Genomic DNA, 13,139 nt, shown 5'->3' on the forward strand with positions numbered 1-13,139 from the left:
CGTGAAGGCCATAGTCTTCCAAAAATGCTTTTACATACTTTTCTTTAATAGCTAAAGATTATGTTCGTTATTTCACAGAAGGTAAACACAAGCGGAGCGTTGGTAGCATATAAAATATACAAATTCTCATTAAAGACGTGGTATCTTTGACCATTGAAGGTTTACTTCACACAGCCGAGTAACATTAAAATATAATTTACGAGAGCTCCCACGTATCGATATCAAAACTACTTTATGCACCTAAGTAAAGGGCCGGGGTGTAGCAAACGGACAAAAAGAGAGACTTTTATACATGCGTTTCGATGTACGAGTGAGTGTGCGCTAAGGAGGCTATAAGTTCGTCAACCTCCGACGAGCCATTAACAGAGTCCCTTGGGGTGCCACTCTGATAGATGTCCATGAAGAGATCAAGGTACATTTGCTTCCAGTCTTGAAAGTCTCTAGACGTCAAAGCTGGATTATCCAGAACTTTATCTATAATGGCTACTTCTCCTTCCCTGGCCTGTGAGAGAAAAGGAACGAGCAAAAAGTCAACGTGAGTAACGAGTCACTGGCAAAACCAGACATGCGGGTGGAAGGAGAGAACGGGAAGGAGCAAATGCAAGTCACGGAGCCCTTCAAAGCAGGGAGACTATCTGACTGCTATACAACCGCTTGCAAGCGGGCAGGAGTTCTTCCTACAGAGCATCACACACCACCCTGCAGGGCTGGGGCTTCCCTCGCCATGCCCAGCAGCCTCAGAAATAGTCCCTGTTCCCCCTCCTCACCCCTTGTTCAGCTGCAGAAAAAGCAAGCCCTGTGCTGTTTACTATTAGCTGCTTGCGATGGGTTTCACACGACGAAGTGCCACCTGTTTGCTCTTCTGGATCAGCACAAGCGATATCGCGTGGGTGCGTGAGGGGCAGGCAGATGGCCTCCTGTCCACCAGCACAGCTAAGCCTTTTTTACCAGGCTTGTCATGGGCACACGTGAGCACCACATCGCAAAGGCTTGTGCCACATTAACGATAACTCATCTTCGTTCAAGATGTGCTGGCTGGCTGCGACCTCTTCCTGCCACTGCAGTGGCAAAGAGAAGGCAGAAATTGGTAAAATCTAACATAGCTGCTGGTACCTCCTTACCCACCACTGAGGCAAGGGATGTGGCTGTATCATAATCACTGGTCAGTGATTAGTTTATCAAGAGATGACAGGCAGCTGGTATGGGTCGGAGTAGCCACTCACGGCTGTTGCAAGCGGTGGAAACTGGATGCAACAGACTTAAGCCTTGGAAACACAGCTAACGTGCAGGTTTCCAGCACTACTCCTCTGCACAGGTATCATATGGTCACCAGCAACCTCCCCTCTACCCTTCCTGCCGGATGGATTTCACACTCCTCATTGCTAACTCACCTCTTCCATGTCCATACTACGAGTACGTTAAATGTTTTTGAGGTACATGCTAAAAGGAAATATTAAGCTGTGTCAGCCCACGTTGATGCGAGAGGATCAGAAGGGTCAGAGATGTCACCCATAAGCAGTAGGTTGAAAGGTATTTTTCAGGCTTTGCAAACAGCAGCTAATTAATGCTGTGCGCTAGAATACTCATCTTCAGAAACAGAGGTGCAAGCCAAGAATGACCAGTGGAAATTAAACCATGGGAAAATTCCTGATTACAATCTCTCTGCTTGAACTACCATAACCTGCTTCTCACAGACTGCGGCTGGTACCCACCTCTGCACTACTAGTCGGGCAGCTCATACTCGCTGGCAGGAGAATGGTTTTTGTGTTCTGTCACAGAAAAGAGAGCAAAGGGGTCTTTCATTTTGGACTTGGATGACGGAAAAGAGAGCCTACAGACAACAAGAACTAGAAGCAATTTGGAGGGCTGTCTCAGGCTACTATTAATTTGGATAAATTAAAGGAGTGTTCAGAACAGCAACTCCAACAGGCCAGTGCAATTGCCTGCACTCAGGAAGGAGGAATAAAAGGCACTGATAAAAAGAAAGAATAACTGATGAGGTAACAGCAGCAGCTACCGGTAGATATGACTACCAGTAGTATGGCAGAGGTGCAGCTCTGGGCTATAATGGAGCTAGAAACTCATCATGAGTTACCATGATGCTGTTGCAAAACAGGCACGTGTCACTTTACACTGTTGCTCTGTGCAAGAAGCACCAATTACCTGTCTTTAGTACTTGCTGCCACTGAGCTTTCAATTACTGGTGTCGTGCGCTTAAAGAATGATTTATACTAAACAAGATCCAAATAAGAATGGTGACGGGTTTAGAAAATATGGCTCATGGACAGAGAATAAACATGTTGTGTTTGCTTGGTCCAAAAGAAAGTAATCCCAGAGAAGCATGAAAAGGGGCATCTGCCAGGTCAAGGGGATGCGCTGGTTTTGGAATTCCCTGGAGGAAAGCACCTCTATTTGAAGGAAGCCATTGGCATAATGTAGCTTGGGAATCAATAAATGCTAATAAGACAGACAATTAAGCATGGCAGTAAGCTGTCAATACCGAACCACAGTTTTAGTATGAGTGATGCTGCCATGGTGCAAAAGCACAGATAACAGTGTGAACCTCCTGCCACCCTAACATGTCTGAGAGTACTGTGATATTGTTTCAGTTTCTCACGCTTGCAGAAGCGATGTGGAAAACCTGTGTATGTTGACTTTTTCTGCCAGCCTCCAATACTGTGAAGACTCACATACGCAGATAATACTACATGTAGTAGTTGCCTTCAATGACATGATAAGGTGCAGGAAGTTAAACATGCGTAAGACTTTTTCAGGATGGGAGCCCCACAGCATGAAAATAATATTGCTTAAATGCTTCTCTAGGTGATGGAAAACTAAATTAATTAATGTTGATAAAGCCCTCTTTGATGAAGCTGTTATGAAATCCACTGTACAATTATCTAGTGACTTAAAATGTGGTAATTTAATATAGTTAACAGGATCCCTGGGGAAATCCAGCATATTGTTTGCTGAAATCTCTATCAGGACAGAATTGAAACTGCTGTAACAAACAAAGAAGCTGACAGGGAGGGTAAATGAGCTGTGGTACATTTAGAGTAATCATAAAAATCTTCAAATCTATCATTACCACTATCTATTTATTTAATCAATTCTACTGATTAAATACAATGATCCTATCAGCTCACACAGAAAGCAAGCACATAGTTTCCTCCTGGACAAGCTCAGTTGTAAAAGATACTGGTCCCTTCCAAAGGGCGGGCTTTGCTTAACGTTAGACTTCCGCAATCACAGAGTGAATGTGTTTTGGTAAATGAAAAGATTCAGGGACAAAAAAGGGATTAAGGCCTCCTCTGATAATTTGGTGTCAAATTCTGTTAAACCATCTAGAGGAGGAGCAGCTGACTGAGATTTTATCTGCGCAGAAATAAAAACGAATCCCCTCCCTTCCACTGCTCTTCCAAGGCACATTCTTGTCAGCTTTGCCACCAGCGTGTCCCCATGTCTCCCTTGCTCGTTTCACACACCAGGTTCAGCCTGGACTCCAGCTGTGTGCAGTTAATCTCCGAACACAATACAGTCCGATTCGACCATGGGGCAGGATTTTTCCTCCCTCTTTTATCTCACCTTTAAAGTGCTTTTCAGAATTCGCAGCTGGTGCAGTTTTTCATTGACTACTGGATCGCTACATCTCTTTATAAAAGATTTCTTATACTCCAGCTTAGTGGAAATCCGGTGCTCTCCTAAAGGAGACAAGCTGGCCTGCTCCAAGGCTCTGTACAAATCTTGCAAGGAGTCTGCTGTTTTTTCCTCTATAGTTTCAACTGTAATGAGAGAAAGGGGAAAAAAAAAAAAAAAAGAGGAAAAAATAGAGAAAGGAACAATGTATTATTAATGTGATTATATGAAGATCTATCAAAAACCTTTGCAAAATGTCTAACAGGTTTAATTAGATCATAAGGAGAACATTCCACACCTGCTAAGTTCCAGAAAAAATGTGCTGTGACTGCTCCTTCTCACTATTGCCTTCAGGAGAAAGGGAGAAAAACTTTCAAGAATGTCAAGTCTTGACCCGCATGGAAAGAATCAAAAAAAGAGAAACAGCACAAGGTGTAGTAATATTACAGTGACATACTGTCAGAAATCACATCTCCAGTAACGTAGTTAAACATGCTGGTGACTGCATTATTACAAGGAAAGGAAGCCCTGGAAGCATCCTGCTGAGGAGGGTGATCAGGGATTGGATCTTGGCCCGAAAGCACTGATATGGTATCCAAAATTAAGTTATGATGATGGCCTTGGAATTGCATGTCATTTTCCTTCTTAGAAAAGTTCACTTCTTTTTGCCTCTTATTTTTGATACTCAAGACTGTTGTTCCAAAGTCAGTAATGCTGTTACCTGTGGTGTTTTTCCACTCTTCTATTACCTGAAGGATCATCATCAGCAGACTACAGACTGGACGTAAGAGTGCATTCATGACAGCGTACCCAGCAGTGCAGCAAACCAAACCAGAACTGTTCACATTAGAGGTTTATTCATTTATTTATTATAGATTTTTAAATACTTGTTCTAAGCAGTACTGGGAGCATTTTAAAGGAAAAAATAAAAATAAAAAAAGAAAGATCTCACGTCTCTAAAAACAAAATCTAGAAAAGGCTGAAGATGAGAAAGTTGGAGATTTTACAAGGGCATGTAGTGGTAGGACAAGGGGCAATGGATATAAACTGAAAAAGGATAGATTTAGATTAGAGATAAGGACGAAATTCTTCACTCTGAAGGTGGTGAAACACTGGGACAGGTTGCCCAGAGAAGTTGTGGATGTCTTATCCCTGGAAGTGTTCAAGGCCAGACTGGATGGGGTTTTGAGCAACCTGATCTAGTGGCAGGTGTCCCTGCCCATGGCAGGGGGGTTGGAACTAGATGATTTTTAAGGCTCCTTCCAACCCAAACCATTCTATGAGTCTACGAATTGTTACTCTGGTAAGAGCCTTTGAAATGCTTCATTTAGAAACGATCAAAACATTTCAACTTTTCACACACCGTTTCCCTCAGAAGAAACTGTTTGATGACTCTATACAAACTTGGGAAGTGCCAGTGAAGTGCCAAGCTTAGCTGAGTGGTGACCAGGAGAAGCCAGGGCAGCCCCGGGGGAGCAGCCAGCCAGTGGGACAGGCAGCTCTGTCCCTGCTGCCCTTGCACACCGACACACCTGTACATGCAGCAGCTGGACACTGCCGGTGCACAGCCTCCCATTTGTCTCCAGAGCCCTCAGGACCCTCCCACCCCATCTTGGCTTTCATGGTGGTGTATATTTCCCTGGACCAAGGTCTCTGTGTCCTCAGGATGCTTTCATGAAAGCTCTTGTAGGAAGGCTACAGATGTTTGGTTTCAAGAATTACTTTTATCATGTGACTGACCCTGCACCAAGACATAGCCATTGCCACTGGCTGGAAGGTTCATCATATGCTAAAGTACCCATAAGTAATGAACTGCAAGTCTCCTCAGATATTTAGAGGATTTTTTTTATTGAACAACAGGGAGGACAGTTAGTGCTTAGAAGTGACATTTCTAGTTCACCAGGAGCTACCTGAGGCAACCTCCCATCCCAGCCCATGCCATGCAGTATGCCAAATACTCAGGCTCAAGCAAGAAATCCAGAGACTCTTTTTTTTGAGATATGGAAGTGAATTTGGGTCTTTTTATTGATGGAGGTGGTGTGGGTCTGTACAGAGCTCCCTAAACCCCCTCATTGTGTGCTACTCTGCCTGGAGAGATGGGTTCATCACTGTGAGGGGCAGCCAGGACTTAAAGAAAAATAGAAATGAGATGCATTTCTCTTTCGTGTTGACTTCTTTCTTATTAAAACATCTAACATGTTAAAGGGCAAAACATTCAGTAGCTGAACACTTAAAGACTGGTTAAAATCCCCCACGGTTTTGATTTTTATGCTTTATTAAAAAGTCCATGCAGCAACAGGATCAGACGTTGGGGAGCTCTCTATCAGTTCACATCACTGAACACTGAAGTTTCCCAGTCTGACAGCTGGGAAATGGGAGTGATTTGTTAGCGGGCAAGGGGAGGAAAAAACCCACCTCGATTTGTCAAGGGAGTATTTTACATCTGTTTCTCTCTTTCTCTTATCCCTTGTTATGCACGGCAAAAAAGGTCTTTCCTTGGGTCTCTTCTCCCCAGCAGCATTGCCACATCGTACCCTCAGGGGATTAGTACGGGGACAGCTCAGGGGACCTCCACCTGCGCCCCACACGGCCACAGCGGTGGGGCCACAGTGCCCGCGGGGCCACGGTGCCCGCCGGGCGAGGCAGTGGCGCGGAGCGCAGCTCTTCCCATGCACCCGCACCTCGCCGACGGCTGCTGAGGCTGACCCCCCGGCCCCCACCACCGAGCGGCTCCTGGCAAAGGGGACGGGATTTGCTATCAGGGAAAGGGCAGGGAAGGAAAACGGCAGGTCCCTTCCCTTAAACGTTGGGCTGCTGCTGAGGCTGGAGAAGCTCAAACAGGGCAAGGCGGTGCCTTGTTCCACTTGCAGCGGGGCAGAGGGTGGCAGGCGTCACGCTAACACGTCCCGAGCCCTTCATATTTCCCAGAGAAACACTGAAGGTGATGGTGCTGCTGCTCCCGATGGCTCTCAGTAGGCGGGAATGAGATTATACATGAAAATCCCCTCCCTCACCCTTCTGCTAAAGGCTTTGATTGATTTCCTGTAGGCGTTGGTGAAACCCTTGGCACTGTAAAGCATCTGAGGCACTTGACTAGATATAGAGCTGAGCTTAAAACATTTTTTCTTTTTTTGAATTGGTGAATTTGTATGCGAGTCACGCTATGACAGCAGGGCTGCCTCCTTAAGGAAGAATAAGGCCTCAGGTAATGTCTTGTTTAAGTAGAAAATGTGGCCTAATGGGATCTACAGACGACATCGGAACAGCAGGCAATGCAGCAGGTTGTTTCTCACCCTCACTTGGCTGCTGAGCCATGGGTCACATCTCCCTCGTTTCTCCGAATACAATGCCAGGTTAACTGTTTCCACGTACTGCTAAAAAAGAGGGTCTCTTCTCTGATGCAGTAATTTTGTCCCCTGCCCCACCCAAGCCTGAACAACTCTGTGACTCTGGAGCAGAAATAAAGCTGCATAAACTCTGCAGCACACAGGATCTAAATTCGGAACTGCATCTTCCAAATAGAAGACTATACAGGTACTAAATTTTGTAACACTGAAGCTTCTGCTGTGTCTTCAAGTGGATGCAAAGCATTTGCATTAAATTCAGGAGATAAAGAATACATCAATCTAGTAAATGGCGTGTTATTTTTTTTCATTATCCTGCTTTTCACAAGGAAGAGTTTCTGAATTTTTTTTGTACTTTGCTTCTTAAAATGCAGTAAATATTGGTATCTACTTTTACATTTTCTCAGGAGTGAGAGATGGAGATTGTGGCTGGGTGGGTGAAACTCTAAGAGGTCAGGAATGGTTCGGGTTGTTGGCATTCAGGAAAAACTGGTGGGATTTCTTACACTGTGCTGTCATTTGTTGTTGAAAAGAGCATGCCCTGAGCTCCACGATGTACTAAATGTAACCACCTCCTGGCTCCATTGGCCTGTTCACCTTTCCATTATTTCCCTCTTATAAACCAAGATCCTAATAGCAATAAATAAGAACACCAGGCACTTGAGTGAAAAGTGACCAGAGAGAAACAGCTAACATTGGTATTTACATGGATCATGAGATGATTGGTCCGTGTAAACTGACGATTCAGGAAGATGGTACTGAATTAGGGCTATGCAGAAGGTCACTGTTGGAACCCGGCTGGCTAACACATCGTGCTCTGGACACAGACAATCTCTAGGTACACATTTCCCATAAATCTGCTCTAATATATAGAATAACCTCTAGTAATTTTCAGTGGAGGCACCTGTGCTTCTGTAACTCACTTTCCCTGTAGAAGCTCAAGCCACCAGAAGCTTGCATGGTCTTCCTCTTTCAGTGAGGTACCAGAGGAACCAGTGATGGCACCTGAGGCTATGAGTACACATAACTGCCCATGCAAGGAAAGTACAACACAGTTAATCATAAATTTTGTCACCCACTGTGCTGACGAGGTCAGATTTTTGAGGGTTGAAGCTCTCCTTTGTGCTTTGCCAGTGTCTCCTAACATCATCCAGGATCATCCCGTTGTCTTTCCTGACTGATGGACACCACTGCTGCCCCGATCACATTCTCCATTCTCCTGCAAACCTTGTTTGCTACTTTTACAGCTTAGTGACACACTTTCCTTCGCCATGCAACTCCTCTCATGTACGCCCACTCCTCTGCTAGCAATTAGCCCTGCATTTGAACAAAATCACGACCCTCTGCAAATCCTGAGAAAGCTGAGCTGCTGAGAAGTCTGTGACAGAGAGTGAACAAGGCACAGTCAGATTGAAATCCCCCGACTCCACTGAAATTTAAACTCCCGTTTTCATTTCTTTTGGTGAGTTCACTCTCTGGCAGAGGAACAAGCTCAGTTCAGCTTTCTCAGGATCTTAAGGTGATTTTGTTAGAATACATCACTAATTATGTTATTAAACAGCTGTCATATGTTGTTTCCTCCCTACAAATCCCAAAGATTTGCTTCCCATTCAAGAGTTACACCTTTCTGCTTCACCTTCTGCACAGGGGAGGCATTTACGTGAAGCCTCCCAGAGACTTTCTGCGAACATCAGTAAATGCCCCACCAAAAGATGGAACACCCCTGGCCTCTGAGAAATAGTCTCAAGCTAGATGAAATAGGCCCTGATGCACAAATCTCTGGCTCGTTTCTTTTTTTTTTCCTTGCCTTCTCGACTCTGATGGGTCTATGTTGGGAACAGAGAAGCTTGTCTGCCACAAGCTAACTAGTAAGTGACGGAATCTCAGGACTGACAAAGCATTTTGTAATCTTCCTATGCCGCAGCATGCTGGGTGTCCCATGTCTAACTAATAGGTCTACCAAATCCCACCTGGTCCTGCAATGGTTTCACTGGCAGGTAGTGCAACAGACAGATGTCTGCTGATCCCTCAGGGAGGGGAGGTCTCCCACGGCTAGATCTCGAGCCCCATCTCAGGCTATTTGCCCGCCCAAACATGCATGGGACGTAACATGGCCACAGGGTCCAACAGCCTGGCTGGGCTTGTAAACCCTGGGGAACAGTTAGGAGAGAGACGGAAGGAATGTCCCTGTATTTCAGGTGAGAGAGCAAAAGGATGAAAAGAGAGTGAACGTGGGGTTTAGCTGTGTTGGAGAGGAGGAGAGAGAAGAAATCCTCTAAAGAAGTAGTTGTTGGTTTCTTAGTGCAAGACTTAAATCCATATTTGCTGTTCAGTTTAATCATTAGAGTTCAAACTGCACAAGAGGGACGCATATCCAAGCGCTTATGATGCAAGGGAACAGGAATTATGGTGATTTTTTACACTATTTTGGGTGGACAGCAGGCAGCCTAAGCTAGGTATTTCCTTTCTCTCCAGACTATAAGCTAAAAGGAACAAAACGGTGAAAGCAAATAAAGATAAAAGTTTTACAAGGAGACGGTGTCTGCACAGCTGTGTGCTCATCCCTGCACAGGTATGAGGGGAACCATGGTGACTTGGAAAATCAACTCCCAGTAGGAAAACGCTACAAGTCATATCTCTGATTACTGAGAGAACGAAGAAGCAATGCAGCCTTGCACGGTACAGTGGGCAGGAGGAGCAGTAAGACGCAATTCAGGTGTACATAGAAGCTCTGGGTAATAAAGAGCAGATTTCCTTGTTAAAGCACGAACAGAAACCTGTGACATCTCCTACTCCATGTTATGGCAAAATCAAGGTCTGATTGGGCATGCGAGTACGCCTGTGTGTCTACATATGTGTGTGCATATACATATACGCATGTACATGTTAGTGAGAGCCCTCCATGAGTGAAGAAATGTTTAAGCAAGCTTAAGAAAAACTTGAGAACAGCTGGAGGATTCTTGTGCAGCACCTGGCTTTTGCAAGCCTTCTCTCTGTTACTCCTTCCCTTTGCCTGCCCTTTTCTGATTCATGTAATCCTCCGTTCTTTCTGGCTCCACATACCTGAAGGTGCAGGATTTTCCCCAAACTCTTGAGTGAAAGAAAGGAGGAGCAGTGTTTAAAATCAAGCTTTTTTACATGTGTTAAGTGAAACATCAGTGGCTGGAGGATCAGAAAATTAGTACTAAATTTGGATTTTATACCATTCTTTTTTTCTGAAGAGGGAGTATTTTTGGGTTACCAGGATAGTCGTGCACGGTTTCTATTCTCTCTGATTATGTAAACCTGCAGGCAAAAAAGATATTCCCTAGAGAGGGTGTTCACTGAAAGCACCAACACAACTGACCTCTGCAATATGCTGGAGTTTTCCACCCAACGGTACGAGGCTGCCTCTTCTCTCACATGCATGAGCATAAATTGGTTTCTTGAAATAAAGTGAACTGTGCAGCCAAGTGGAAAACTCATCTCCCCTAGGAGAGATTTCTAAAGGTATTTCAGCCATTTTCCACTACAACCAAGTTCAATCAGTAGCAGTTAGGTACCACAACCGCTTTTAAAAGATCTGACCCTAGCCTCTGTAAGGCCTGAGAGATGCTAAGCCTTTGCTGTGGCACCAAAGGTCTAATTCTTTTTGTGAACTATTGATGGCACCAGTGGTTTTCTTTTTGTATCAGTAGATCCCTGTGAATCTCTCTTCCTCTGAGGTCACCACTCTGGTGATGTTTGAATGACAAGCTGCCTACACACTGTCACAGCTTTGTGAGCCACCACTGCCCTGCAGCCTGCAGTTTGTGAGCTGGCAGGCTGAATCATGTTCAACCTCCACAGGGGACTTGAGCTGGTCTTACTAGAAGTCTCACACTCACATTGGTCACCTCTCTTCAGCTTTCCACGCAACTGGGATTGTGCATTAAAACCAGCTGACACTAAACTTGGCATTAAACGTCGCTGTCAGCACAACAATGCAGGTCTGCAGGGAGAAACCTTGAGGATCGATTCTTTTTTTTTAATCATAGAATCATAGAATTCTATGATCATAGATTCTGAGATCATAGATCCCGTGATTAAAAAATTCTATGATTTACATTTACATGTGACATTTAGGCATTTTCAACACCCACTTAGCAATGAAGTACAGGTGCCAGCAAATGAGTTAATATGTTAGTGAGAAGGGAAAACACAGACAGAGGGAATAATTAGCTCGCTCTGTTCGTGCTGCCTCTTGACAGCTCTTACACACTTTGAATGAGCATCAGGAGAAGCCCCTCCTTTGCTCCCAGCCCTGCTGTTTCGTGAAGTTATATTGGTGAGTTGTGATTTCAGAGAGGGCATAAGAATGAAGATGAAATAACTCCAAAGCTTCCCAAAGTAACAGAGAACTCTGATCAGTGGCAGAACTTTTTGGCAACAGTGCTTTTTAATTGCATCCTTTGGTATTTGGACACAGTCCTCTACTCATTAAGTTGTCTATGAAAGCATCAGCTTAACCTTCATCTGCTGAACAGATTTTAGTGACTCTTGGGGAGAATTTTAACAGGATCAAGTAGGATATCCTGACATTTTTCTGTACCACACATTGATATCAGTGCTGTTTAATTTTACCACAAGCTGCCAATGTTGAAGTGAAATAAACAGAGCAATTACATTTTGATGGTACGCTTCCCCTCAGTCCCTGCAGTTCTGAAACAATGAAAAACTTCTCGTATTTATGAGGTAAGCCGGGAGCTGAAGCAAACTGGGTACAACTACTACACGTCTAGGGATGCTGTGACTTTTAAACAGGACAAGGAGGTCCCTACGAATACATCTCACAAGCAATATATGGAAGCAATTACTCCTTCAGGAAAATATTTTTTCAGAAACCTAAGCTGTTACAGCACACGAAGTTGTGAAAGGTTAAGTGAAAAAAGAAATGGACCCGGCAACATTACTCACCAGTCAGAATCAAGCCACAGTCATGCTTGCCAAACAGCAATGCCTGTCAAGGTTTAAGGGCTTGGCACCTGAAAGCAACCCTGAATGGCAGGGGTACGTATTCCTGGTGAGCAACACCCACTGAGAAAACGAACTTTACTCCAGGCTACATCCTAAGTTTGCTTATTTATACGAAAACGTAACATCGAGAGTGAAATTTTCAAAAGCACTTGCATCGCTTAGGAATTGCAATCCTACTTTCAACATGAAAGAAACATGGTAAATTAGTGTGGGCGGGAGCCAGATTAATTTAAGAGCCAGCTCAGTTACCTCTGTAACGCACTGCGGTCTGCTGGGGAAGCACCTCCCGAGGCATTCGTGAAAGGGGCCCAAAATACTTCTGCAAACGTTCTCCCAGAAGACGTCATATTTATTCAGATATTCAGATTTATTATTGGATTTATAATTGCACATGTTATGATAGCTGCACTGATTAGATTCCAGACTAATTAATCTGCACCCTGATTTACATGTTATTTATGTAGGGCACGACACTGGCAAATATTAAGCACCCCCTGTCAGCTGCTGAATGCCCATCACACCACCTTGGTCTGTAAGCACCGCACAGCGTTCAAAGGACCTTTGGGAACAAAAGCTATTACTGTGACGAGAGAAATTCAATACCATGCGGCTTTTCTAGACGTTACTCATGTCATCAGATGTCACAATGAACTTGTGAGTACATATGCACCTTAACATGAAGCTCTCTCTGAAAACTAGCACGAGAGTCGTCACAGAAGGAAGGTCTGTTCCCCATCCATTGGGCAGAATGTTTTTGCACGCAAAAGAAACAAGAGAGAGGAAATGAACATCAGCCCTGACAGACAATCGTTACGCAAAGGCAAAACTGAAAATTTGCTGGCTTATTTCCTTTATTAAGCCCAAAATAACACCTTCAAAAAATCCTGACTTCATGAATAAATCAAATGCCTTCATTAAAGAAACATTTACTGCCATTTTCTATACTTTATTTTAAGGCATACAGAAAAATATTTAACAAATGTGTATGCAATTAAATGCCGGGGACTGCTAATTACAGCCCTTCTGAATGCCTCTGCAAAACAAAGATACTCAATACAATATGTTAGAGAGGGTGGGGAAAAGAAAGAGAGGAAGCTGAAGCCGATCTAATTCATATTAGCGCAGATACATGCTGGCCTTTGGCTACGAGCAGCAAACAAGCCG

General features: G+C 44.2%; 1 protein-coding gene across 1 annotated transcript in view; it reads right to left on the bottom strand.

Annotated features, from left to right (window-relative positions):
- Window positions 1-286: 286 nt before the first annotated feature.
- CNKSR2 (connector enhancer of kinase suppressor of Ras 2) overlaps window positions 287-13,139 on the bottom strand; it is a 218,047-nt gene continuing 205,194 nt past the window's right edge. Inside the window, 2 exon segments of the mRNA XM_086608968.1 lie at window positions 287-502; window positions 3,586-3,782. Of these exon segments, the coding sequence (XP_086465094.1) occupies window positions 287-502; window positions 3,586-3,782 (413 nt within the window).

The sequence above is a fragment of the Tauraco erythrolophus genome, chromosome 1, assembly GCF_009769465.1.
Source record: "Tauraco erythrolophus isolate bTauEry1 chromosome 1, bTauEry1.pri, whole genome shotgun sequence".
NCBI classification, from domain to species: Eukaryota; Metazoa; Chordata; class Aves; order Musophagiformes; family Musophagidae; genus Tauraco; species Tauraco erythrolophus.